This window comes from Grampus griseus (genome assembly GCF_964374135.1).
Source record: "Grampus griseus genome assembly, chromosome: 17".
Classification (NCBI taxonomy): domain Eukaryota; kingdom Metazoa; phylum Chordata; class Mammalia; order Artiodactyla; family Delphinidae; genus Grampus; species Grampus griseus.
In genome coordinates this window covers 32,531,084-32,558,177 of record NC_139011.1, presented here as the reverse complement: position 1 = coordinate 32,558,177, position 27,094 = coordinate 32,531,084, and the positions used below count along the sequence as shown (strand labels likewise).

The 27,094-nt window shown below is 42.0% G+C and overlaps 1 protein-coding gene across 1 annotated transcript in view; it reads right to left on the bottom strand.

The window, feature by feature from the left end:
- Positions 1-516: 516 nt before the first annotated feature.
- Positions 517-27,094, bottom strand: part of DPYS (dihydropyrimidinase) — an 88,774-nt gene continuing 62,196 nt past the window's right edge. The window contains exons 8-10 of the mRNA XM_082675233.1: positions 12,167-12,374; positions 2,286-2,407; positions 517-904 (exon numbers count right to left, since the gene is read on the bottom strand). Of these exons, the coding sequence (XP_082531359.1) occupies positions 2,291-2,407; positions 12,167-12,374 (325 nt within the window). The 3' untranslated portion in view covers positions 517-904; positions 2,286-2,290. The remainder of the gene's footprint in view (positions 905-2,285; positions 2,408-12,166; positions 12,375-27,094) is intronic.

Below are 27,094 nucleotides of genomic sequence, written 5' to 3'. Positions count from 1 at the left end.
ACCATCCTTTGTCAAAAGTGTGACTACACCCCAGATCTAAGTGAGTAAGTTGGGGCAGATGTGTCTGCAGTGAGAACATAATTGCCCTGATTTTACTGCATGTTTTTAAAATCCCTCTTGGCCTAGTTACCCAGGAGAAGGAATATAAACTCAGCTTCTCTGCACACACAGAAGGATCAGAGCACAGACCAGGAAGCATAGGGGCCGGAAGGTATCACTGCAGCACCTTTCAGCCACGTTGACTCCATTGAATTCCCTCAAATCCTGCATTCATCAGTGTAATTGGATTATTTGCTTTGGAGTTATTCTAAGGTTGAGTATCCAGTTTGATTACATGGGGTTTGCTGAGCGACCGGATTTCCAGGAGTTGCGGAAGCAGATGTCTCTCGGGAAATTCTGAATCAAAACCAACCTCCCAGACTCCCCAGTCCCACTAGTTAAAAGAAGACACACATAACTCAGATAACAGGATATAAAATGAAGATCTAAATGTTTATTAATTACAATAAAGATCTAAATGTTTACAAATTACAATAGAATGTAAAAATCACAGAGTTCGCTATTTTTAAACAAATGTAGCCATTAAAAAACTTTAAACAAGAAAGTGATTTTTAAAAATTCAAAGTAAGAAATCTGGTGTAAGCAAAGATGACATTTTAAAGTATCATCAGTGAATTTTCACACAGACTTTCCATCACAGTAATATTCACTTATATCTTCAATCTTACACAGCAACAAAGTCACAGTAAGAAAGACGGCAATTGCTTCTGAAGGGAAATCAAAGAAGCCTAGAGCGATTATTTTTTCAAAAGGATCTTGGGGAGTTGAAATAAGGCCCGCTTCTCCACGGGCTGACAACGTTTAACTGGGATGGGAACAGCAGCATCCTTTTCTCTGATTTTACCTTTGAACAGAATGAAAGGAACCCAGTGTAACATTCTCCCTCACAAAGAGATGCAGAACCCAAGCCTGACCCCCAAGAAATCCTATAATCAAAGTAAACATGAATCCCGCTCCTACAAACGCTGGTAATAGCATGTTACAGCATTCAATAAAATGTCTTCCTCTTGCTAATCTTCCTCTGGATTTTTAACACAACCTTCCTGGATTGGAAAAATAGTTCCAATAGTCAGGAAATGACAACCAAGCTGCAACTGCTGGCTGTCCGGCATTACTAAAAACTTAACAGCATTCACTAATGAAAGAGAACACAGCTGGGAGTACACAGGGCCCCATTATACAAGGCTCAGGGTTTACGTAAGGAAGCATAGGTTATCATAATGTAAAAACCTGCAATGCCTAACTGGGTTTGTATAAAACGAGTCCTTTGACAGACAGCGTCCCTAATTAACACAAACATCTCTCCCTGTCCATCTTGTCAACCTCCTCTGTAATCTTTTGCTGATTGCTACCTGCTGAAACATCTGAAAATGTATCACACCTTAAAAAGAAAAAACAAAGCCATAGAGGCTAGTGAAATTGCAAAACTGGCAAAACATGTAGATTTCATGGAGTCAGTGGAAACGATGTTAGAGAAATGTTTAAATCACAGGAAAGCCATGGTGAAATAGGTACCTGGCAGAGCAGGACCAGAAAACAACTGGGGAAAAAAAAAAAAAAAACCCAGAAAAAGAAAAAGAAAATTGACAAGGATGATGATAATACGTGCTTCAAAAAGAAAGACTTGAATGTCAAAAGAGAAAACAGAGGAAGCACTCAAATGTTTTTTAAATGACCACATCTATATTATTCTAAAACTGTGTGAAATAAGCTATCAAATCATTTTCGTGAAAAATTATACCCAAAGCAACATGATTCATTTTTCATTCCATTCTAAGTTCTAGAATATGGTTGCCTTTACAATACATAGATGCATTTCTTCCAGATAAAGTCCTAATCGGTTTATAAATTTTGACTATAAACTTGCACTCTCAGTTTTAAGTAGTGCCAGCCTTCCTCAATAACAGCCTCTCTCTGTGTTACCAGCCTCTCACTCATATTTGATTCTCTAGGCCTCTGTGCAATGTTTCCTAACGTCTCAGAGAATAAACCTCCAGCTAGCCCAAGGCCTTCTTCAACCTGGAGGCCTCATCCAAGTGTTCTGCGTCAAGAGGTCTTTTATTAGCCTGCCCTTTGGCTGAACTGTCCTTGAGTCTTAGGTCACTTTGAAGTCTTTGACCTTGACCGTGGACTCTTTAAACACTAAGGAAGAAAGAGATAATGCTAATTTCATATGCTGTCAGGGAGGGAAACTTTCTCTGCCCACTATCCCTTACTGACAGCACCTGATTCAGGAGTGGGCCTGTTTCCTGGTCCCATGTGTGGCGTCTTCTTTTGTCCCTCTGGATTTCAGTGTGATGACTTCTCCCTTATAGGGTTCACGCTCCACGGGGGTAGGCGTGCAAGTCTGAAACAGAACATTTCATTTTTCTCTTGTGGCTTGTTGACTTCTTGAATTCAAAGCTAAGTTCTGCTCCCTAAGTGAACTGTGAGACCAAAAATGAACCTTGTGAATTTATCACGTGCCTCCCACGCCCTGCCCTTTCACAGAAATTCCCGGCGACCTCGAGTACCCGCATTGCCCCACTCTTTCACTGGGGTTGATCTGCATCAGACAAAGGCCGAGGGAACACTTCCTAAGAGTCATTCCTTCCACCGCAACTTTCACTGGGGCCTCTGCCATATCCTCACACATTCTGTTCTAGAACCACCTCCAGGCTTTTCCAACATTCTACCTCTTCTTGTAGTTTCAATTCTAGATGTCTATATTCCCAGAGTGTTTTGTTGTACGTCTCCTAAGACTTTCAGCTTTTTGCTTCAGATTCTAGCAGTCTGTGTGTGTGTTTCCTCATTTTCCTGATAGTCCCCGCTTGTAACAAGCCTTCCACAGAATCTCCCATCTGGGACTATACCCCTTTGGTGGCCAACTGTGTAGCAGAACCCTGGATTCAGCTAGAGTTAATTCAGTGCTTGAGCAGACTTTCGAAATCAGGACTTTCTAAACAAAGGGATTCATAAGAACTAAATCCTACTGTTTGTCAATGTGGACACAAATTCACTGGCAAGTCAAGTAATTGTAAACCACAGTGATTAAGGGCATGGGCTCTGGAACCAGCTTGCCTGGGCATGTTACTTAAAACTGTGCTTCAGCTGTAAACTGGGGATCGTAATAGCTCCTAATTTGTAGGGGGGTTGTGAGGATTAAATATATGTAAAGCATTTAGAACAATGCCTAGCATATAAAACCTCTTAAAAAATAAATATGTGTGTGTGTACGTTTGTGTACATGTCTTATTTTGACCACCAAAACTAATGTATTGTAGTGATCAACCGTGTGGGCTTTGGAGAAAGGTAGGTCTGAGTCTGAATTCTAGCTTTGCCATTTACTGGCTGTAGGAAACTGGCAAGTTAATAAGATCCTCTGAGCCTACTCACTCATGTATGAAATGCAAGGAATAAAACCTACCTCACAGGCACATGAGATTTCCCAGATACAAAGCATTTCCTTCCTTCATCCAGTAGATATTTACTGAGCACACACAAGCCCCAGATATTTTGCAGAGGATAAAGCAGAGAACAAGACAGAGACCGTGTCCCTACAGTGGAATTTGAAGCACACTGATCACTTAGTGACTAGGAAGACCCCTGCCCTCTGTGCACAAGTCCAAGCCTCTGTCCACTTTCTGTGTCTGGTTGGATGCTTTGCTGGACTTGCATCTTGGCTCGCTATCGACTCAGTCTTTTCCTTGACCCTGGATCCTGCCATCACCTTGAACACCGACATGGGGTAATGAAGCACCAACTTCCCGTGGCTGCCACCCAGTCCCTGGACATTGTAGTTACCTGGAGCCAATCCACACCTGAAACTTTAAATTAATTTAATACCCCACTCTCTGACCACATCCCCCGTTTCAGGTCTTTAGTCTCCATGTTTTTTCTTCTCCTGGTTTATTTTTCAAGCCCAACTATATGTATGTACTTAAACCTACGGTGACCATATAATTCATCATCCAAACTGACACACTTCTGAGAGTGTAAAGGGAAGGATGTTGGTGGGAAGGAGATCCCTAGTTGAGCTCCTCTCCTCTTTGTGTCAGTTATCCTGGCCAGAGCTCAGTTTCCCTCATCCTCTTTTGTTCTGCATCACCACTGATCTGCTCCCCAGGTTGCACTTCAGGAAATATTCAGGAATATTATATCCTGAATAAATACCTGCACTTTGCACTTTGTCTAAGAATCCCCTTGCGGCTGCTCAGTCACTGTACTAGCAATGCCACGAGGCCCCTCTTAGCCTGGCTGGTCACTCTGGTCACACTGACCGTCAAATGTCTCTGACCTGACTGGCCAGGTCTCACGTGCACACAGCCTGCCTCTTCATCTGCTGCTGAGGCTCGGGACAGGCAGGGACCGATTTCCCGCCAGGATGGCTATGGGCTGTCAACCACTCCTGCCCACACCGCAACCTCAGACAGACTGGCCCTCTCTGGGGAGGCTTCTGCTGCCCCACACTTCACAGTCTTCCCCTTTATAGACAAGTTGACAGGAATCAAAGACAATTTAAGTTCTGGTCTCAAGCCTTGCAGTACTTTCAACCTTTTAATCTTCTCTTATCCTTAGACGTGGTTACGTAAGTTCTTTAACGCTAGACCCAGGTCTTGTCCATCTTTGTACTGTCTATTGCCCCTGGCATTGTACTCTATATACATTTTAGAACCTCAATAGATGTTCACTGTGACGAAATGGAAAGGTGATGGCACTCGTTCCGCAGAATGTTAAGCCTTCCCTGCATTATTCCAGAGTTCGGCTGCACATGTTTTCTAAGCAGACTTAACGCTGCAGCTCTCAGGAAAAGTAGTCACGTGGCTTCTCTCTAGTGGCAAATGGAAAATCTCCATCTCAAGTGTGACGTGCCCAGCCCTGACATGGGCATCAGCATCTGGTACAACCAGTGCATAATGCTCAGAGGTTATCCTAGTGGTTGGGTCCAAAGTGGGCTTCTTTCCCAGGTATCCAGGATGAGTACAGTGATGACAGGGACACCATCCTGAGTCTCCCAACTAAATGCATACCTATTTCTTTTTTTTTTTTTTACTTATTTATTTATTTTTGGCTACGTTGGGTCTTCGTTGCTGCGTGCGGGCTTCTCTAGCTGCGGCGAGCGGGGGCTGTTCTTCGTTTTGGTGCGGTGGCTTCTCTTGTTGAGGAGCACGGGCTCTAGGTGCGCAGGCTTCAGTAGTTGTGGCACGTGGGCTTCAGTAGTTGTGGCTCATGGGCTCTAGAGTGCAGGTTCAGCAGTTGTGGCGCATGGGCTTAGTTGCTCCGCAGCATGTGGGATCTTCCCGGACCAGGGCTCGAAGCCGTGTCCCCTGCATTGGCAGGTGGATTCCTAACCACTGCGCCACCAGGGAAGTCCCTGTATACCTACTTCTTAGAAGACATTAATGCAGCATAAAGCTCACAGAAAGACCAGGATGAAGTATCAGAGGGTTCTGGGTTGAACAAAGTAAGCAGGGCTCTTCTCTTCTTCGTGTTCTAGTTTTCGTCTGATCTCACTGGTCAGCTTTCTCAGGCTCCTTTGCTGGCTCCTCCCCTCAGCCTCTGAAGGTTGGCAGCCCCAGAGCTCTTTCTCAAGTCCCCTTTCTTCTCTGTCTACAGTCTCTCTGGTGGCCTCAGACTTGTGTTTTTAAATAAATGTAGATGCCAGGAATCTTAAATTTTATGTCCAGCCCCAATGCCTCCCAATTTCCGGACTCCTTTATCCAAGTGGCTAACTGACCTCTTCACAGGGAGGTATAATTAGCATCTCAAACAGAACTAGAACTTAAGCACCACAAACTATAGTTGAAAGAGAAGTAGGATTAAAACTCTTTGAGCCCAGGGACTGCTGTTTTAGTTACACCTGTACCCCCGGCACCGGGAATATGGAATTGTATCTGGTGCTTAACAAACATTTGTTAAATGAAAGATTTCTTGACCGTAGGACTTTTTAGAACTTTTTAGATGATATTGGGCAACAGAATCACCTGAGGGTAGCATTATCTAAGATCACTTGAAAGCTTTTTTAAGGAGCACCTAAAAGAGACTAGGATCCTGAGCGCACACCTTCGGAAGACTGATCTGGGTGGTGACATTTTTTTCCCCCAGTACAGGCTGGCCAAAATTAGATGATCACACCCCACCAGCAGTTCTTCCCATCTTGATGGGTTTACAATCAAATAGAAAGGTTTGAGGGTAAAACACTGTGAGGGGCTATCCTAAGTAATACGGGAAACATGGATAGCACCTCAGCCAGCAGCGTGCTGGTGGTTTACTTAGGTAGATGGGAGTTCAATTTGAGTTCATAGTATTTAACGATGATTGTCACTGTGATGAGTTCATAGACAAAAATGGGAATTATATCGCAATATGAACTGCTATGACTAAATATTAATTGCAATCACTATACCCACATGATTGCAGAAATGTTTTTGGTTAGCTGATCAGGGAAAAGAGGAAGCTTAAAATTGATAGAAAATTTACCTGTATTGTCTGCAGAGAGTAAAATGCTAGGATGCTAGATTTTTCTGAGATTTTTAAGACCATAGACAAGAATCCTGAACCCCAAGAAGTTACTAATACAATGTTGATCATGGAGGCTAAGATACTAAAATAGCGATAAAGACAACAGAACTTCCAAATACCAAACAGCAGACACTGACGTAACACCAAACAGTCCAAATGAGCAGCGACTCCCTGAGAACGAAATCCATGCCTGGCTGGTGAATTTACAGGTAGGTGTTCAGTACCTGGTGAACTTCAAGGTTCTTAGAGGTCCTCACGGGACTGAGCTCTCCAGCGGACTATGAATCACTAGATTCAACAGAGGTGATCTATAACAATGAAAATCTGCATTTTGATGTTTTACAATCCACCAAATGTTTCCATTTAGTCCTCAAAATACCCTGCGAGCTATTTCTCAAGAACAATGTGAGCACATAGTTTGGTCATCAATAAGTATTTACTGGATGAACCCTGAATGGTTAGATAAAACATGGAAAGAGAGTACTTACAAAGTCCCTGTATACAGTGATGTACTGGTAAGTGTTGACAACCCACCTTCCCCTTTTCTCATCACTCCTAAAGCCCTGATTTATAGCACTTGCCTATTTCTGTTGTGTAAATGCTCTCACCATGGCTGATCTCAAGCTACTGACATCACTGAATGAGGGGTCGGGAAGGGATACATACAAGGGTCTCTCATAGCCAAAATGAGCTGGCTCCAGTATATGCATGGCCTTTTGCAATTACTAGCAAGCAATCCGAGGAAATCAGAATTATGTGGCAGCTGGTGGTATGAAAGTATTTTCTCTGGGCTACCACATTGAGAAAGACATTGATAAACTGTTATTTCGGAAATGGAGAACACCCATTTCAAGGACTAGATCAGCCATCCATTTAATTTTATCTTATCTAAAAGGCAAATTATGCTTATGGTTGCAAACGCACAAGCCAGTTTAAAAGCTTTGGCGCAGTATTCTGAAACCATGCATTCATTACTCCATGAAGCTATCCCTGCTTCTCTAGAAGATGCAATGTGACCCTAATTTCCCAAAATAGATTGGGTTGCTTATTACTGAAAAAAGAGAAAAAGGGATGACTTGAAGAATGTCTATGCTTCCAAATTTTGGTTAAAAATTATAATACTCTAAACACACAAAAATTCTAGGAATAATAAACCATTTGAGTTTAAAAAGGTTTTGTTTTTGTTGTTTTTGGTAAAGAAGGAACAGTATGTAAGTTAATTTTCTTCTTTCAAAATGTACTTGAACACCCAAGTTGCTGTTACAGTGGCCCTCCATGTGCACAGTTGGGTGAACACACGGATAGAGAGGGCCAACGGTATAAGGGACTTGAGCAGCTGTGGATTTTGGTATCTGCACATACTGAGCACCTAACCCTATGGATACCGAGGGACCATGTACTGTTTTTCCTTCCTCTTATATTTTTCTTTCCTAAATCCCCCAACACGCTTCCTTAAGTGACTTTTTATATTGAATTGAAATATGTATTTTATTATGTAACATATATCAAATAAATTTTGATGTTTCATCTTCTGATTTAAATTTTTCCCCTTAATGATTCCCTGTTTAAATATTAAAATAAAGTAACAATTCCCTGAAGCTGTCAAATTGCATTAAAATGTCATTTCTCTCCCTTGAAATTCCTCACAATATTCGTTAACAGTGATAGCTGCACAGCATGATGCCAAGTCTCACTAAGTAATAAAATCGTGGATAAGAATCAAGTTCACAGACAACCCCACTGTTTGGGACGAGGCAAGAGGCAATCTTCTGTGTAAATTTATTTCAAGTCCTTTCTATGACCTCTGAAACTATAGTCTTTGCTCCTTCCATTTGCAATTTGTTTATTTATCAAACGCCTACTACATAGGAAGTACTGGGAATAAAAAATAAGTTCCTCGAAGAACTAACGTTCTAGCCAGGAGACCAGCTGAGTTCTGGGACTGACAAACACTGGCATGTCTCTACAATCTGTGCTTTGGAGTCCAGAGTGGTAAGTGATTATTTTCTTGGGAAGAATAACAGGATAGCAGGAGAAATGGTATGGGCCTTTCCTGCTTGCCTTCAAACTCTTATCCTCACTTACAAAGAAATCTGAATGTTTCAAATGAAAACCAAAGTAAGAGCTCTAATTACCTCATGTGAATTTAAAATCTAGGATTCCTAACAACTCTTTTTCTTAACTTTAACGTAATATTTTTCTTCTATAAAATTATCTTTGCCTGATGGAGAGAAAAAAGGTCTGAAACATCTCCATACAGTCCCCAAACCTCATTTTATTCATTTTATTTGATACTTTTTCCACATCAACACTTTTTAAAATAATGCATTCCCCATGATTTGAGTTTCACAATCATTTTCTTCTCTTTTCTTGCTCTACAGAGGTCTCATGTACAGCAGGAATCAGAAAGGCCTTATCACACACCCTGGCTCTTACGTTTACTTACCGCTCAGCCCAGGGAAAGACTTAATCTTGCTGAGAGTCAGTTTTCTATTCTGTAAAATGGGGATGATAATATCTCCCACATGGCTTGTTGTGCAGGTTAGGTAAAATAATAAATATAAATTACACCAAATACACTGCCTGGCAGATAGTAAGTGCTCAGAACAATATATTATAATACAACTATTACTTACTGCTATTGTAAAAACAATAATGCACTAGAATACCTAAAAAGCTGGTATCAGAAGAAAATATTGAGAAACTAAAATAACTCACAAAATTGAGAGTGAACTCCTAAAAAACGATGTTAGCATTAATTTTGCCAATAAAATACCCAACAACGATTTGAAAAGGAGAACTGATGAAGCCAGTCATTCAGTGATCTCGGAATGTTTTCCCTACAAGAGGAAGACTTAGGCAAAGTCAGTCCTTTAAATACAGTCTGTCAGGGCTTCCCAGTTAGTCTAGTGTCCCTGCTGGTGGGCAACTGGTACTGACAGCGAGGAGCAGGCTCGTCCTGGATCCACTTCAAGCGTCACAGGATCCATCACCCAGTGCTGTCAGTACTATCTCTCCTAAGTCAACGCTTATCTGTTTATCTGTTCATCCCTTGGATTACTACTACAAGTGTCATGAATGAACTAGCTGTCATCGAGGCCTCTCATTTAGATTTTTTCCCCAAACCTAGAATAATTTATCTCCCATTAACTCATTTAACTCAATCTTTATGGTTTACGTTATATGGTTTATTGCTTAAGTATATAGCTTTTGTAGTCAGATAACCAGAGTTTATGTTTTGGTCCTGCCATATACTAGCTGTGTGACATGACCAAGTTTCTTAATTTCCTGAAGCTTCAGTTTCCTAATATTTAAAGTGGGGGGGCTTCCCTGGTGGCGCAGTGGTTAAGAATCCGCCTGCCAATGTAGGGAACATGGGTTCGAGCCCTGGTCTGGGAAGATGCCACACGCGCAGCAACGAAGACCCAATGCAGCCAAAAGTAAATAAATAAATAAAGTGGGGAAAATAATACTCCCTCGCTCACAGGGTTGTTACAGTGACAGAGCCCCTAGCATTGTGCCTTGCCTTCAGTAAAAGCTCAGTAAATGTTAGTATTGCTGTTATTTACCATGTGATGTTTAGAAATACATGGAAACCTTATAGTCTCTACCTACCTGTCACCTGTCAGTGTCAATATGTACAAATTAACTCCCAGCAAAATAAATTGCAACCTTAAATATTTTAACTGAAATACAGTATATAAAGAAATGTCATGAAGAACCTAGGGGTAAGACAGGAATAAAGACACAGACCTACTGGAGAACGGACTTGAGGATATGGGGAGGGGGAAGGGTGAGCTGTGACAAAGCGAGAGAGAGGCATGGACATATATACACTAACAAATGTAAGGTAGATAGCTAGTGGGAAGCAGCCGCATAGCACAGGGGTATCAGCTCGGTGCTTTGTGACCAGCTAGAAGGGTGGGATAGGGAGGGTGGGAGGGAGGGAGATGCAAGAGGGAAGAGATATGGGGACATATGTATATGTATAACTGATTCACTTTGTTATAAAGCAGAAACTAACACACCATTGTAAAGCAATTAAACCCCAATAAAGATCTTAAAAAAAAAAAATTGTAGCATCCTGAGAATTTAAAGCATTCTAGAGCACTTGTTTACTTAATCAAAGCTTTAGGAAGTGGTTAAAAAAAAAAAAAAGGATGAATCTTATCTAACAAACTCTGAGAATCCACAAGCAAAAAATTTTCACAAGACTTTAGAGGAGAAATCAAAGAGACTACAAGACCCAAACGAAATGAATCGGAAAACAGCCAGAGAACTTTGGAAAAAGAGAAGTATATTTTAAAATGGAAAGAAGACATAGAAGCCTTAGAACTAACCCAAGGGTTACAAATTCTAAGGGCTACACGGCCAAGTTGGGAACATTAATGAGTGAAGCCTGTAGGTGAAAATCAGAAAGGCTGCCTCTGTGGGGCTTGGCCATCCAGCTCCGGCCTGCTCTTACCATGTGGGATTGGGGGTACACGGTGCCCCACATCACTCCAAACCCAGCAATTTAGATGGTTTTAGTCTGAAAATTCTGATATATTACTGTGTGTAGTGAAGTGAATTTTTAAAACTGTTTAAAACACTGCATGAGCTAAACAAACATTGGAAAATCCAAGACATATTAAAAGGACAAACACCTCTTTTTTAACAGCTGGATTATAACAAAGACTTGGAGGCCTCTATTATAAATTCGGTCATCAAAGGGGGAAAGCAAAGGGACTGAACTAATGTTTATTGACCTCCTACTAGTGCCTTACGTTTTAAAATCTCATTTGACTCTTGCAATCTGTTGGGGAGAAAACACTGTTGTCATTTTCCAGATGAGGAAACAGACCAAGGATGATAGAGACACTTACTCTCGGCCACACAGCTAGGAAAAGGGAAGCCAAGGTAGAATTCATATTTACCTTGACCTCAAACTTCGCCATTGCTCTGGTGGTCATTAGAATACACCTTGCAGACCTTCAACTACAGGGAGCTTGATGTTTCAAGGGACAGTAGTTGAGTTTGAACTCCATCCTTTTGTTTGTCGGAGGACATGCCTCCCACTGCCGTTCTCAGCCAATGACGGCACGCCACGTGGCTAGATGCAGGAGACGGCTCAAGGGCTGCTTGCAGGCCTTGCTCAACCTTTCTTGGTCTGCATAGTAGTCTAGGATGTTTCCACCACTTGTTTTTCTCCCTCTCTCCTTCACTGGGGCCAGGCTTGAATTGCAGGCTGAGGGCTCTCCCAGCCTCTCCCGGGCTCCCACCCATTTTCTCTCCCAGGTGTTTAAAAAACTCACACCTTTATCCATCTGGGTGGCTGCTTCTCAGAGGACCCTGACTAACAGCAATTGTCAAAAGGCCCACAGGGGCCCTACACTTGCCTGGGAAAACCTGACTTGGTCCATTAGGAAACCCGATAGACACCAATCTTCAAAAGAAACTGCATCCATCCAATAATGACTTTTTTCTTTGAAAGCTGTATTTGTTCATAACCTCTTCTAACACCCCGTGAATATGTTAACCAATTGTATGTGACAACGCCGTCACCAGCATCCAGGAGCAAGTGACAATCCAGCCCGTGTTAACAGCCCACTTAGCCCCAACTCACCTGGTCCTGCTGCTTGATCCGTTTGTAAATATATTCAGCAAATGGTTTACGAGGAATAAACTTCCCGTCTCCTGCTGTGACATTGAAAACTCCAGCTTCATACACCACTTTGCCTCTTGAAATAGTCACCAGGGGCACCCCATGGCACACCATGCCCTCGAAGATGTTGAAGTTAACAGCCTGATGATGAGTTTTTGCCGAAATGGTCCTGATGTAAAAACAAAGATGTTCCCGATCATTACCAGCTCATATGACAAATATGAAATATTAAAAGAATGACTTAGAAGAAAATTTAGCAACTCTATTAAGCCACAGCTTTATCACTGGAACAAGTGACTTTAAGAATAGAACATAGCATTAACATTTTATTGCAAAGTAATTACATTTTCTGAGAGAAAAACCCAGTAGGTCACTCTTTGCGGTGATTAATGAGGATGGAGTGAGTGGAAGAAGGGCATTGTCTCTAGTGTTTATAATTTTAAGTTATTTTTATGTATATGTTTAAAGAACAAAATATTAATTGTAAAATATTTCAAACATAGATGAGTATGATGAACACACTGACTCAATACCCCACTCTACAGAATTTTAACGTTTTGCAAACACAGTCGAGGTTTCCTCAATACCTCCCTGTCCCTCAAATTCCATCCCTGTCCCTCCCTTCCCAGAGGCAATCATTAATTGGTATTTATCTTATATGGCCTTTATTATGTTGAAGTAGGTTCCCTCTATGCCCACTTTCTGGAGAGTTTTTTATCATAAATAGGTATTGAATTTTGTCGAAAGCTTTTTCTGCTCATCTATTGAGATGATCACATGGTATTTATTCTTCAATTTGTTAATGTGGTGTATTACATTGACCGATTTGCATATATTGAAGAATCCTTGCATCCCTGGGATAAATCCCACTTGATCATGGTGTATGATCCTTTTAAGGTGTTGTTGGATTCTGTTTGCTACTATTTTGTTGAGGATTTTTGCATGTATATTCATCAGTGATATTGGTCTGTAATTTTCTTTTTTTTGTAGTATCTTTGTCTGGTTTTGGTATCAGGGTGATGGTGGTCTTGTAGAATGAGTTTGGGAGTGTTCTTTCCTCTGCAATTTTTTGGAAGAGTTTGAGAAGGATGGGTGTTAGCTCTTCTCTAAATGTTTGACAGAATTCACCTGTGAAGTCATCTGGTCCTGGACTTTTGTTTATTGGAAGATTTTTAATCAGTTTCAATTTCGTTACTTGTGATTGGTCTGTTCATATTTTCTATTTCTTCCTGGTTCAGTCTTGGAAGGTTATACCTTTCTAAGAATTTGTCCATTTCTTCCAGGTGTCCATTTTATTGGCATAGAGTTGCTTGTAGTAGTCTCTTATGACGCTTATCCCACTACCGGGCATATACCCAGAGAAAACCATAATTCAAAAAGACACATGCACCCCAGTGTTCACTGCAGCACTATTTACAATAGCCAGGTCATGGAAGCAGCCTAAATGCCCACTGACAGACGATAAAGAAGATGTGTTACATATATACAATGGAATATTACTCAGCCATAAAAAGGAATGAAATTGGGTCATTTGTAGAGACCCTAGAGACTGTTATACAGAGTGAAGTAAGTCAGAAAGAGAAAAACAAATATCATATATTAACGCATATATGTGGAATCTAGAAAAATGGTACAGATGAACCGGTTTGCAAGGCAGAAATAGAGACACAGGTGCAGAGAACAAACGTGTGGACGCCAAGGGGAGAAAGTGGGGGTGGGAGGGGTGGTGGTGGTGGGATGAATTGGGAGATTGGGATTGACATATATACACTAATATGTATAATAACTAATAAGAACCTGCTGTATAAAAAAATAAATAAAACTTAAAAAAATTCAACATAGAAAAAATTATACCTTGAAAAGGAAAATTATATCTTGAATTTCTTTCCCTTGTCTGTGGCAAAACTGGAAATTTGAGGACAATAAAAATAACAAAATATGTTGAACATAATCTCAGCATATTTTGTCATGCATCTGCATATTCATCAGCATTTTATTAATACTTTTCAATCTTACACAATATGACTAATGACTTCTAAGCTGGATATTTGGAAATACTGGGTGTTCGCCTTTCCCTAAATCACATTAAATGGAAAAGGAAAAAGAAAATCTGGCAGCAGTGGATCATCCAAGGGTAATCTGAAGTTTCTACAAGTGCTTGCTCTCAGGAATGGATTAAAGAAAAGTGCTTTGCTAAAACTCCCAAGGCTAGGTCAAAGGAATAGCAGCTAAAAGCTCCCCTGCAACCCTAATCTGGAGGGGCGGAGCTGGGAGACTCACAGTGCCACCTCCAGTGGAAATGAACGACGCGACGCTGACCTGGTCCTGGGTTCCAGAATCCTGTACCCAATTATCTGTTTGGCTTCCACTCCTTAACACATCCAAACAGAATTCTTGATTTTCCATGATGACTCCAGCCCATACCCTGGAGTTTGCTCCTCCCTTGAGTTTCTCATCTCAGTAAATGACACCCCCAGCCACCTTTCCTCACTCCTCAAACCATCATCAAGCCTGTTGGTTCTACCTCCAAAAAAAAGAATAAATCCCAAACCTGCCCATTTCTCTCCCCCTCCATGGCTCCCACCGAGTCCACGCCACCATCATCTCTCATCTGGACAACCCCCAACACCTCTTACTGGCCTCCATGTTTCCATTCTTACCCTCCTACACTCCTTACCATCCCCCCACAAAGATGCTCAAATCATATTTTAAAAATGAACATCAGATCAGGTCACTTTTCTGCTTGAAACCCTCCAGTCTGTTCCCCAAGACACAAATAACTGTAGAAAAGCCCAGATAATAATAATCATGAAAAAGAATCTGCTCCCAATGAGAAATATCAGCATGGAAAAGAAAAAGATGTTCCTGTATGTCAGGTGGATATTTTATGACATTCTATTTCACCTTTATAACACCTCTTCAAGGCAGAGAGTATTGTCTACACTTGACGAGTAAATAAAGTGAGATTTAGAGAGGTTACATAACTTGTCAAAGGACCTATGACTACTTTGATGAAACGGGAATCTTTTCATATTTTTTAAGTTAACATACAATAAAATTTACATTTTTAGTGTTAGTTCTATGAATGTTGACACCTGGATAGATTTGTTATCCTCACAACATTCAGGACACAAACAGTTCCATCGCCCCCCAAAACTCATACCATCCCTGTGTGGTCGCAACCTCCCCCCATGCGTAACTCCTGGAGATCCTTGATCTGTTCTCTATCTCTTGAGCTGTCTCTTTTCAAGAATGTCATGTAAATGGAATCACAGAGTATGTAACCTTTTGAAGCTGACTTCTTTCATTTGGCATAACTATTTTGAGATTTATCCAAGTTGTTGTGTGTATCAATAGTTCATTCCTTTTTAATTGCTGAGTAGTATTCCAATGTATGAATACCCCATAGAGTGTTTATCCATTCACCTACTGAAGGACATTTGGGTTGTTTCCAGTTTTTGATGATTATGAATACAGATATTATAAAGATTCATGTACATGTTAGGTGTGAACGCTTTTCTTAGTGTAAGGGCCCATGAGTGGCATCACTGGGTCCTATGGCCAGTGTATGCGGCACAAAAAGAGCTTCCAGTATCCTTAGGAACCAACTTACTGGTAGAGAGAAACATTTAAAAGGTTAATGAATAGGAGGTAGGTACAAATACAACAACAATAATTTCAAACACTAAGAAGGAGGGAAGAGTACTGATCAAATAGTAAGTAATGTCATTAAAGTAAGAAAATGGTTAAAGGGTTACTAGGTATAGAATGAGTTATGATAAGTTATGAGTTGGTGATGAAAGATACAAACTTAAAGAAAATAAATCTAGGAAACAACATAGAGGAGATTTAGACCTTCAGGCTAGAGTGTCGTTTTATGACCATCACAATCTCTCTGCGATACTTCCATAGTCTGGGCTACTGCTTTCCTGCATATCACAGTTACACTGACGGCAGAAGCTCTTGGGCTTATACTGTACAATGTTATATAAGCATGTCTGGACAGATGGATTAGTAAGGTTGCCATACAGAGAAAGTAAAATGCATAATAATTCATGATGAAATGGTTATATACAAGAATGGGAGGCAAAAAAGGGAAAACCCTAAGACATAAAACTTTATTTTTCCAAGGAGGAAGTTAAGAGTTACAGATGCTGTTAGGAAAATAATCTAACAGAAGAAATAAGTTCTATACACAAAAATTGCCATTACGATATCTAAACTATTGAAAAACTGAAGCATAACAATTTTCCAATGATTACTCAATGGAATATTGGGCTTCTGTGAAAGACTAGAAATAAGAATACACTGGGGAAGCAAAGAAAATGATAATTATATAATTTAAATGGAAAACAAGTTACAGAAAGCATGGGAAAATACATATGCATGTGGACAAATGCAAAAGGAAATATACAAATTAAAGTGCTTGTGTGGCCTAGGAAAAAACAAACAAATATGAAAGCAAAAGATCTGTGACAACAAAATATCAAATCAGATTTCTCTGCCGCAGCCAAAACAAAGGTCATTTTTTTGACTTTCTCAGCGTTGGGGTTAGCAAGAGAAAGAAGGCAATTAGGCGACATCTAAGTGATTCTCTATAATAAGGCATCATGTCAATGAGGTCAAATTAACACAAAATGTAAATTCTCGGCATTATCACCAGCAGCAAAAAGAATGTGCTTCCACTTTCACATTGGAAGGTGTCTGACAGGGTGTCATTCCTCACCCAACTTTTTCCTTCCAGCCAGAGCTGCAAGTCTCCAGTTTTTTAGGAACTTCCACACTTCTGAGTCTTCCTTTTCCCTGGGTGCCCGTCTCACTGCTCAGATCTGACCCCTCCCTGCCCCAAGACTCTGCTCAAAAATCCTGGTCCCATGTCAATCATATCTCAATAAAGCTGGAAAAGAGAAGAAGAGAAGAAAATAGAAGAGAAAAGAAAGGAAACAGAAACAAAAGGGAAGGGAAGGGAAGGGAAGAGAAGGGAAGGACCAGCTTCTGGTTCCTAGAAGCTGACCCTGACAACCCATGGCAAAACCTTGCATTTTCCTCTGTGTTGCAGCATTATCTGAATCAACTGTAATGATCTCTTGATAATTACAGTGTTTTGGAAATAACAGAACACTGACTTACATGGAATGTAAACATCCAATCCTAAAGTTCTGTTGTTACTTAGCATTTCTGGTGAACTGTACAAGCTCATTAGTAAGAAATAAATAAAGGAACATTGTTATAATTATCATTCTTAGTTGTATCTTATCCAGTTAGATGAAACATTTGTTTGATACCTAAAAGTACTTAGCAATACCAATATTATCAACACGATTAAGTCCGCAGCTAAGTACTATTACACCATGTCCTGGATGGTAATGCTGAAATACAGCTGTGTAAGAGTTTGCCCAAGGTTCATACAGCTTGATATTGAAGGAACCTCTGAGAGGTTGGAATCACTGCCACTTTTTGAGCATACTGGTGTATCTGTAACCCTGTCATAAGAAGATTAAAAAAATCGTGGTACGTTTTCAATATTTGTTTTCAACAAAAAATAGAATGCAATATCATCATAAGGTTTATAAAATTATTACAAAATGTATTTAAACTTTTTTTAAAATTTATTTATTTATTTATTTATGGTGTTGGGTCTTCGTTTCTGTGCGAGGGCTTTCTCTAGTTGTGGCAAGCGGGGTCCACTCTTCATTGTGGTGCGCGGGCCTCTCACTATCGCAGCCTCTCTTGTTGCAGAGCACAGGCTCCAGACGCGCAGGCTCAGTAATTATGGCTCACGGGCCCAGTTAGGGCGCGAACCCACGTCCCCTGCATTGGCAGGCAGACTCCCAACCACTGCGCCACCAGGGAAGCCCACAAAATGTATTTAAAATCTATTCATTACTAGTGTGGTATGGGAGACGTGGTCCATTAGTGGAATGAACACAAGTTCAAAGTCACACAATTGCCTTTCTAAGGACACTTGTTTTTCCTTTGAACATGCTTCCTCCAAGGCAGAGGCCTTCTGTTCTAAGGCAGAAGCCAGAACATGCTTTCCCAGGCCCCTTTGCAGCTGGGGCCCAGTCATGTGACCTGGCCTCCTCCAAAATGGTGCCCCAGCACCATACTTTGCATGGCAAGCTGGTGACTCAGGAAGCAGGTGCTGCAGGATCCATGTTGGTGAAGGGAGAGATGGCTCAATCCTGTTTTTCAGGCCAGTTGTGACAGGGGTTTAGCACTAGGGTCCAAGCCCTGCCTCAGTGAAGCGATTCATGGCAACTGAGCCCAGGGGCAACACTGGGGCTCTCCACTGTCCTATGGTAGGCCTGGGGCATTGGTCCTGGCTACACAGCCTCTCAGCCTGGCCTTCTGGTCCTCCTGGAGATTCTCTTGAGCCGCCCAGTTCTTTGAATACATTCTTCTTCTGTTTAAGCACCTAGCGTAGATTTCCCAGTTCTTTTAATACATTCTTCTTCTGTTTAAGCACCTAGCATACATTTCTCTCGGTTGCAGCTAAAAACCCTGCCTGATCCACCTTTTTCTTTCAACCATCTTAGAAGAAAGCAGAAACACACGTCTGGGCTCTAACTAAAAGGGATTCAGTCAATGGGCTAACATGTTATCGTCCTAAGGTTCAGCGACACTGTGTTAAACTGGAGCAGGTGACATGGAGCTTTGCAGTGCATTTCAGCCACACACGTGATCCTATTCTGAGAAACGCAGTGTAGCAAGCACTGTGGTCCCATCCCCTGGCATACATTCTCCCTTCCTCTGGTTTCAGCATTCCCCCAGTTTTTCTTTAAGAAACATCCCTCCGGGCTTCCCTGGTGGTGCAGTGATTGAGAGTCCGCCTGCCGATGCAGGGGACACAGGTTCGTGCCCTGGTCCGGGAAGATCCCAACGTGCCGCGGAGCGGCTGGGCCCGTGAGCCATGGCCGCTGAGCCTGCGCGTCCGGAGCCTGTGCTCCGCAACGGGAGAGGCCACAACAGTGAGAGGCCCGCGAACCGCAAAAGAAAAAAAGAAACATCTCTCCCCCATTGGAGATATCTGGCAAGATGGTTAGGCATGGCGCCCTTTTCTTCCCTAGCCAAGAGAGGGGGAACTGCATTGTTTCCCAAGAATTTGAATCTTTGGTAGAATGACAAAAAAAATTTTTTTTAAGTGATTGGAGGGTGCATCCCTGAACACAGAGCAATTCCTGCTGCAGGCTGTCCAGGGCTGCCTTGGACTCTGTTCTTTCAAAGTCTGGAGCACTGACTATTCTTTTGGTCTGTGAGCACCCCATGGCCTTCCCACAGAGTGTGTTTTTGCTCATCTGCGTGTAAGTTAGTTACTATGGTTTGCAACCAAAGGCCCTGACTGATAAAGACCTTGTCCTTTGGAGAGTAATTCCTGTAATGAAGAGCCCATGGATGTCTCTGAGGCACAGTTCAAAAGGTTTGTGACTCAAAAAGAAACCAGAAACTATTTTCCACCAAATCTGTCCACAGAACAGATGCAAATGTGGGGCGGTGCTCTGATTCCACTCATAAGTAAAACCAAAGAGCTGTAAAATTCATCATCAAATATCTTTCAAATTTAACAATATGATAGTCAGGTCAGGAGAGTAGAGAAATACCTTCTCTCTAATTACTGACTGGATCGCTAGGCTGTTGGCCCGTCCTGGTGGTAACAGGAAGGATAGGAATGATTAAAACCTTCCCATCTGATAAGTGAAGCTGGGGTTCCTGGGCCATTAACTCTTCATTAGCAGATTCTCCGTGATCACCCTGCCCCAAGGGAAAAGCTGCTCTTTGTCAAACTCGCTTTGAGCCTGTATCAAACGGGCACATCTCTCTGCAGAGGGGTGTCAAGGTTGTCTTACTGAGTCCCAATTATACACATCTCCAAGGCTCAAGCCGACAGGAAAGCAGAAGCCTTGAAGATAACATTAAGCTATTTTTCAACTTTGTCTACAACTTTGATACCACTCACATCACAGCTGCAGAAAAACATTCTGTCCCTTTGCAAATAGCTTCCTATCAAAGAGCTGCATGCTCCTACAGATGAGAAAATCAGTGAAGCAAAAAAGCCTGCGGGAGACTGCCCGTGTGCATTCAAAGAGAACACTGGGGAAAGGAAGAGGATTTCTTAAAACAATGTGGGTCTTCCTGACCCCAGAGAAATGACTTGTTTAGGTATTTTGTTATATTTCCTCCAACTCAGCCACTCTGTCCATGGCATGGATGGATCCTTACCAGGTTGCCATGAGAACCAAAAAAGAAAAAAAAAGTTTGAAAGAATCATTATCAGGTCTATTAGTGGCTTCTTTAAAAATATACCTCATCTCTCTACATGTGTTATATGACATCTTGTATATTCAACATGAAGGAATAGTAACCATTTAAAGCTTCCCAATAGCACCGTGCAATAGACAAGGATGATGAGATACAAAAAGGTGAATAACTCACCCCATGTTACACAGCTAGTAAGTTCATGCAGCTCAGGTGAGATAAAAGGTTGGGCTCTTAACCACTAGACAGTGTTGCCCCTTGAAAGCTCTATGAGAAGCTACTGGGAAAGCATGCAGTCAGTGAAAACATTCTTCATCCACCAGAAAACAAATGGGAAGCAACTCGTTCCTTACTTCCTAGTGTTTCTTAGTCTGTTTTTTGTTTAGGGGCAAGGGATTTAGGATGCTATTAAAAATTCCTTAAACTGAAATTGGTCATTCTCCACGTGATCATGATGGAAAATATTTTTTTGACGTGTGTTCCAACTGTCTATTTCAGACTCGTTCTTCTGTGAATTTCTTGGACGTGACAAGTTATATAAATGGGGAGCAAAGCAACCACATCTCTGGAAATGCTAAGCGGTGCTACTTCAAGTACATTCTCATTATTAAGCAAAGTTGCTGCTCACTGCACCCATCAATCTTCCATCCTCTCTGCAGACTTCTGCACCACCTCCCACAGAAGAGAAAATGGGAATTGCTTCAGCCACATTATTAAATCTAAATCGGACAATAACTTGGAACTCTATTGGTGCTACATGGACGACAAAACAATACAGATTCATAATAATGCTGCCCAAACATTGGCTTAAAGAAATAAACTGACCAGGCAAGCCGGCTATTTTGTCCTTGGAGTTATGTCATCCAGGTCATGGATGGTGGTGCAGACCATGGTTAGATAAACTGGATTTAGATTCTAGAAAGTTGACCTTGGAAGTAGGTCCCACATCTTTCACCCCTTGTGCCCTGCACAGCACTGAGCAAATAGAAGGCATTTTAGACACATATTTGTTTATCTAAAAATAAGTTATTAGCAAATTTTGACATTACTACTTAACATAAATATTTCATGTTCTATATACTAGTTTTCAGAAAGTGGGGAATTAAAAATAATTTAGTGTCTTGAAGGAAGAGGAGCTGAGGGCTTCCCTGGTGGCACAGAAGTTGAGAGTCCGCCTGCTGATGCAGGGGACACGGGTTCTTGCCCTGGTCCGGGAAGATCCCACATGCCGCGGAGCGGCAGGGCCCGTGAGCCATGGCCGTTGAGCCTGCGCGTCGGGAGCCTGTGCTCCGCAACGGGAGAGGCCACAGCAGTGAGAGGCCCGCGTACCACACACAAAAAAATAAGGAGCTGAATGTGAATCAGCAAAAGCTAGCATGATACTAGGATGTATGTCTTATGAATATTAAACAGGTAAGTGCTTATAGGTGAGGTATGATTATCAACTTTTGGAAGGTGAGGCTGTTGGCCTAACATATTGGTAAGAGTTAGAAATAACTTTCTGGGGTGGGGTGTGGACTTGGTCTTGTAATTACATTGTCACCCTTCCTGGGAGGATGCCTTGCCCTTGGCAAGATGACATTGTTTGACAGACTATCTAGGGGCACAACTTGGGCAGAAAAAGATGTGGGTTTTCTACACAGGAATACACTGGGTAAAATTCACACAATATCCTTCTTGTACACCAGAGTTGGCCAGGTATTTATGATTATGTTCAGCTCTAATACCATATTTTAGGAAGAAAGAAGACTTCCTGGAATATAAAGGGAAGTCAGTGGGGTTCTCAATAAAGGGATGGAAAAGAGAACGCTGGATAACAGAAATGTCTGGGGCACTTCTAAACTTTACTCTTTTTTTTGAAAGGAAAAAGATGACCTATTTTCCCTCCATCCCTGCTGAGGAAAATAAAAAGAGGTAGTAAGCAGAAACGCTGGCAGATGAAATGTAGTTTGACACTGGAAAATAACTTCGTGACAGCTGGGAGTGAGGTGTGTTAGTGAAGAACGAGAGCAAAGTCTGTGGCCAGGAGAGAGATCCGTGGACACAGGCGGCCAGTGAACTGTGTGAAATCCACCAGGATGGGCTACAGCACCTCTCAAAAGTCAGAGACAATTTCCGGCTCTGCAATCCTAAGAACAGAGCCCTGGCCTCCAGCATTCCCGAGAAAGTGATGAGGCAAACAGGACATCACATGATTCTATTTCCAAGTCACTTCAATTAGGGGCCCAGCAGGTTCCAGGTGTGGTCAATGTCCATTAAGCTATATTCTAGGTTCTTCCATGTGCACTGCCTCACCTAATCTCTCAAGAACTCATTATCTCCATTTAACAGACGAGGAAATGGAGACTGAGAGGGGCTGAGTAAATTGTCCGAGTTACACAGGAAGTACGCGGTTGGGAGGAAATAAACACAGGCAGGCTGACCCCCCATTCCACCCTCCTTCACCATGCTCCACCATCCGTGAGCACCCCCTGCTCCAACGATGAAAGCACTACATTCTTCACTCATTAAAAAGGTTACCAGAACACTTGGAATTGTAATAGTGAGTATCTGCTTTCCATCTGGGCAAGAGCTCTGGTGACACCTAATCATCTATTTCCATCCTGGCGCACTGCAGCACTTCATCGACCCTCGGAAAACAGAGCACTTTGGAGGCTCTGCCAGAGTTAGCACAGCCCCAAAGTCCCAATTAGCGATACGGTTGTCTAGTTCAAACTTGACTGGACCCAAAGGCAGCTGCCTCGAGGAAGCACTGTCGGGTCACAGAGGCAGGGCCGGGGTTAAACGGGGTCACTGCAACATCACCTCTGTCTGCCTTGAGTGGGCATGAGGCTCAAAATCCAAGGTGCTGATGCGGAAATGCAGCCGGTGAAACTGACTTTGCTACACCACCGAGCCAGCCTCAGGGCAACTCATCTGTAATGAAGCACGGAAAGGGAGCGACACCCGAGGAGGGCCTGACAAGCTACCTGCCACTGCGGAGAGACGTGCAGAAACCCGCTGACTTGAGCAACCTGGGGTAGTAACCGCCAACGCTCATGGGGTGCTTACGGCCCTCGGCACTGTGGCAGAGAATCCACGTGTATTAATGCTCTACATACAGCCTGTGACGTGGGCGTTATAATCAGGCCCATTTGACAGATGAGCAAATGGAAGCAAGCCAAGGTTCAGTAACCTGCCCCAGGTTACGCTGTCAGTGAGTGGAGAGGCCAGATTACAAACTCCAGAGACCACACGCTAACCTCTGTGCGGTAGGTATGCCTTCCTTCCCTGCCTTTTTGGGCAGCTGTAACTTTGCAGTGTTTAAGAGGTCAGACACAAGTCAACCAGGCCTGCTCTGAAGCCCAGCTCTGCCCTTTGCAGCTGTGTGATTTGAAGCAAATGAATAACCTCTCTGTACCCATTAGTGTCTTCACCTTAAAGCAGACAACCACACCACCAAACATAAAATAGACAGCTAGTGGGAAGCAGCCGCATAGCACAGGGAGATCAGCTCGGTGCTTTGTGACCACCTGGAGGTGTGGGATAGGGAGGGTGGGAGGGAGGGAGACGCAAGAGGGAAGAGATATGGGGATATATGCATATGTACAGCTGATTCACTTTGTTATAAAGCAGAAACTAACACACCATTGTAAAGCAATTATACTCCAATAAAGATGTAAAAAAACAAAAAAACCAAAAAGAAACAGACAACCACATTGATAATGACATCTAGGCCTCAGAGGGGGGAAGTGAAGCAGCGACCAATCTGCAGCTCAGATTATCTGTGGGCTCATCTGGTGTGAGAGGCCACCGGGGCTGAGCCTGCTTCTCCTTCCTCTGGATCCTCCATCAGCGGCTCTGACCCCTGCGCCCAGTGTGTGTTTGGCCCCATGACCAAAGTTTGACATCCACGCCACACCAGCAAGGGCAGAGGCAACAAGAACAGGCACTGGTGTCACTCCGTCCTCCCTGTGGGGCCCAGCTTGCGCTTGTGGTTCCACCTTGTCTCCGCACTTCCCGCTTGACCTCCATCTTCCCCTCCCGATGGCCTAACCACTGGACTTCAAGCTCCAGCATCAGATGCAAAGACAGCAGCCTTGCAGACACTGATCAACCAGCTCCTACAGTTGTGAAAGGTCAAATCATATACACATATATGTATGTGTACATCTATGTATATATACATGTGCACATATATCTACACACACACATATGTATATATGCATGGGTGCATGTGTGTACACATCTGTATCTGTATCTGTATCTGTATCTCCAGGTGGTTCCACTTCTCTGTTTGAACCCTGATATATCCTGGATGGGTTGCTTCTGGGATTGTTTCTTGCAGGCATCTATCTCTCTTTCCTTGTCTCTTGCTTTGACATTTTCACTTGCTTTTCTTACATTTGCTAATAGCACCTCAGTGGCTAAGAGCCATGGCCAAGCCATCTATGATGAACATGACAATAATAATATTCAGTTGCAGCCTCTATTTCCTGCTTGCTTATTTGCCAAACCCTATGCTAACATCTTTTCACACATTATTTTATTTAATCCTTACAATCCAATGGAAGCAGGGCTTTTTAAATACCTATTTTATAAATGAAGAAATTGAGGCTCAGGGAAGCTGAGTAACTCACCTAAGATCATAAATAAGAGTCTATGTGCCTCAAAAAACCACCATGGGCTTCCCTAGTGGCGCAGTGGTTGAGAGTCCGCCTGCCGATGTAGGGGACATGGGTTCGTGCCCCAGTCCGGGAGGATCCCACATGCCGCGGAGCGGCTGGGCCCGTGAGCCATGGCCACTGAGCCTGCATATCCGGAGCCTGTGCTCCACAACGGGAGAGGCCACAACAGTGAGAGGCCCACGTACCACACACAAAAAAAAAAAACGAAAACAAACAAACCACCATGTATTGCCTCCCACTGTAAGTGATCCATCCAGAACACAAGTCTGGAGCAAAATGCACATTTATATGAAATTTTACCCCATCTTCTTCCAGAAACACTAAAGCACCTTAAAAGGGAAACATAATGTGAGGTAGGTTAATTAGTGATAAAAACAGAGCAGAGAAACTCTAGAAAAGAAGTTGGTACCAGGCACCTGTGGGTAGTTGAATTTAAGTCTATACAGGAGATTAAACTCATTAGCATAAATTTCTATGCAAAACCTTTCCCGCAAAATAGGCAACCAAAGAATGAATCAATTTTAAGGCATACTGTCATGTTTTCTTTTAGACTTTGTGTACAATTTATTCTCATAATTGCCAGAAACCACAAGTGAGGCATGGAAAGACTAGGAGGCTTGTCATATATTTAGGAATTAGAAATGCTCTTATATGAAACTAGAACAACAACTTGGGTCTTCTATCATACTGCTGAATGCCATGCTTGGGTCACTAAACTCTTCTTGTCTCTGGTTTATCACTTAAATAAATGAGGCAGAATTACTAATTAGGCTTACAATGTTACCATAAAGAAAGTTAGGTTCTAAGAAATGAGTTTCCTAAGTCCAGAATGATAAGAACACTATTTCACAGCTCTGACCTACCAGCCATACACAACTCTATTTGCTTCCAGCTTGAGGCAAAAAAGCAAATGAAATGAAGTCAACTTGGTGGAACATTGTAGAAAATCTCTATCCATCTATGTGTTTATCCCATATTCCATTCATTTAACATGTATTTATTGATCACTACTCCATGCCACACACTGTTCTAGGCACTGGGGATGCAGCCGTGAATAAAACAGACAAAAATCCTGACGGGAACTGAGCTCACACTCTAGTCAAGCCTATTTCTGAATTTGCAAGGACCTCTTTGTTATAAATATGACTCTAACATACGAACAAGGTCAATTTTTCAATAATAATAACATGCATATAGGTCCTTACAGTTTATGCAAAACACTTTCATGTAACTATAGCATTTATTTCTCAAAAGAACCTGGGGAGTTTGCAAGAAATAAGACAGACCCCTTTAAATGAAGAGACAAATAATAACACGTTACCAAATGAAAAATGAACAAAGGGCATGAACAGATATTTCTTCATAAGGAAAAAAATCCAATGACTAATAAACATGGAAAAATATTCAACTTCCTTAGTGCTCAAATATACGCAATTTGTAGCTGAAAGGTAAAAATTTTTACCTGCGAAAGTAACAAAACTCAAAGGGAAAAAAAAAAAAAGATTGTACCCAGAGTTGGTGAGGAACCATGAGGATGTAACCACATATGCAGAGAACCCTTAAATGCACATACCCTTTGATATAGTAATTCTGCTCTTAGTAACTCATCCAATAGAAATAATCAAAAATTTGGATTTAAAATAGCAAAAGAAAAAAAATGTTTTAAACTGTAAAAAGTAATCCAAGTTATAACTAAAATAAAGAAATAATATAGAGATTCTCTGGAGACCACTGCCCCACAGGGTCAGACATCCAACACTGATTAATGGCCCTTTACAACGTGACATCTAAGGGGCATCTTACCTAAACTGCAGGTGCAACTGCACCCCACTGACACGCCAATCACAAACTAAATGTGAGGAAGTGGATATGCATACACAGGAGTGAAACTATGATTGACAAAACAAACTGGAATTCTGGAACTACTGTTGATTCATCTAAGCTTTTTTTTTTTTTCTATAGGCCC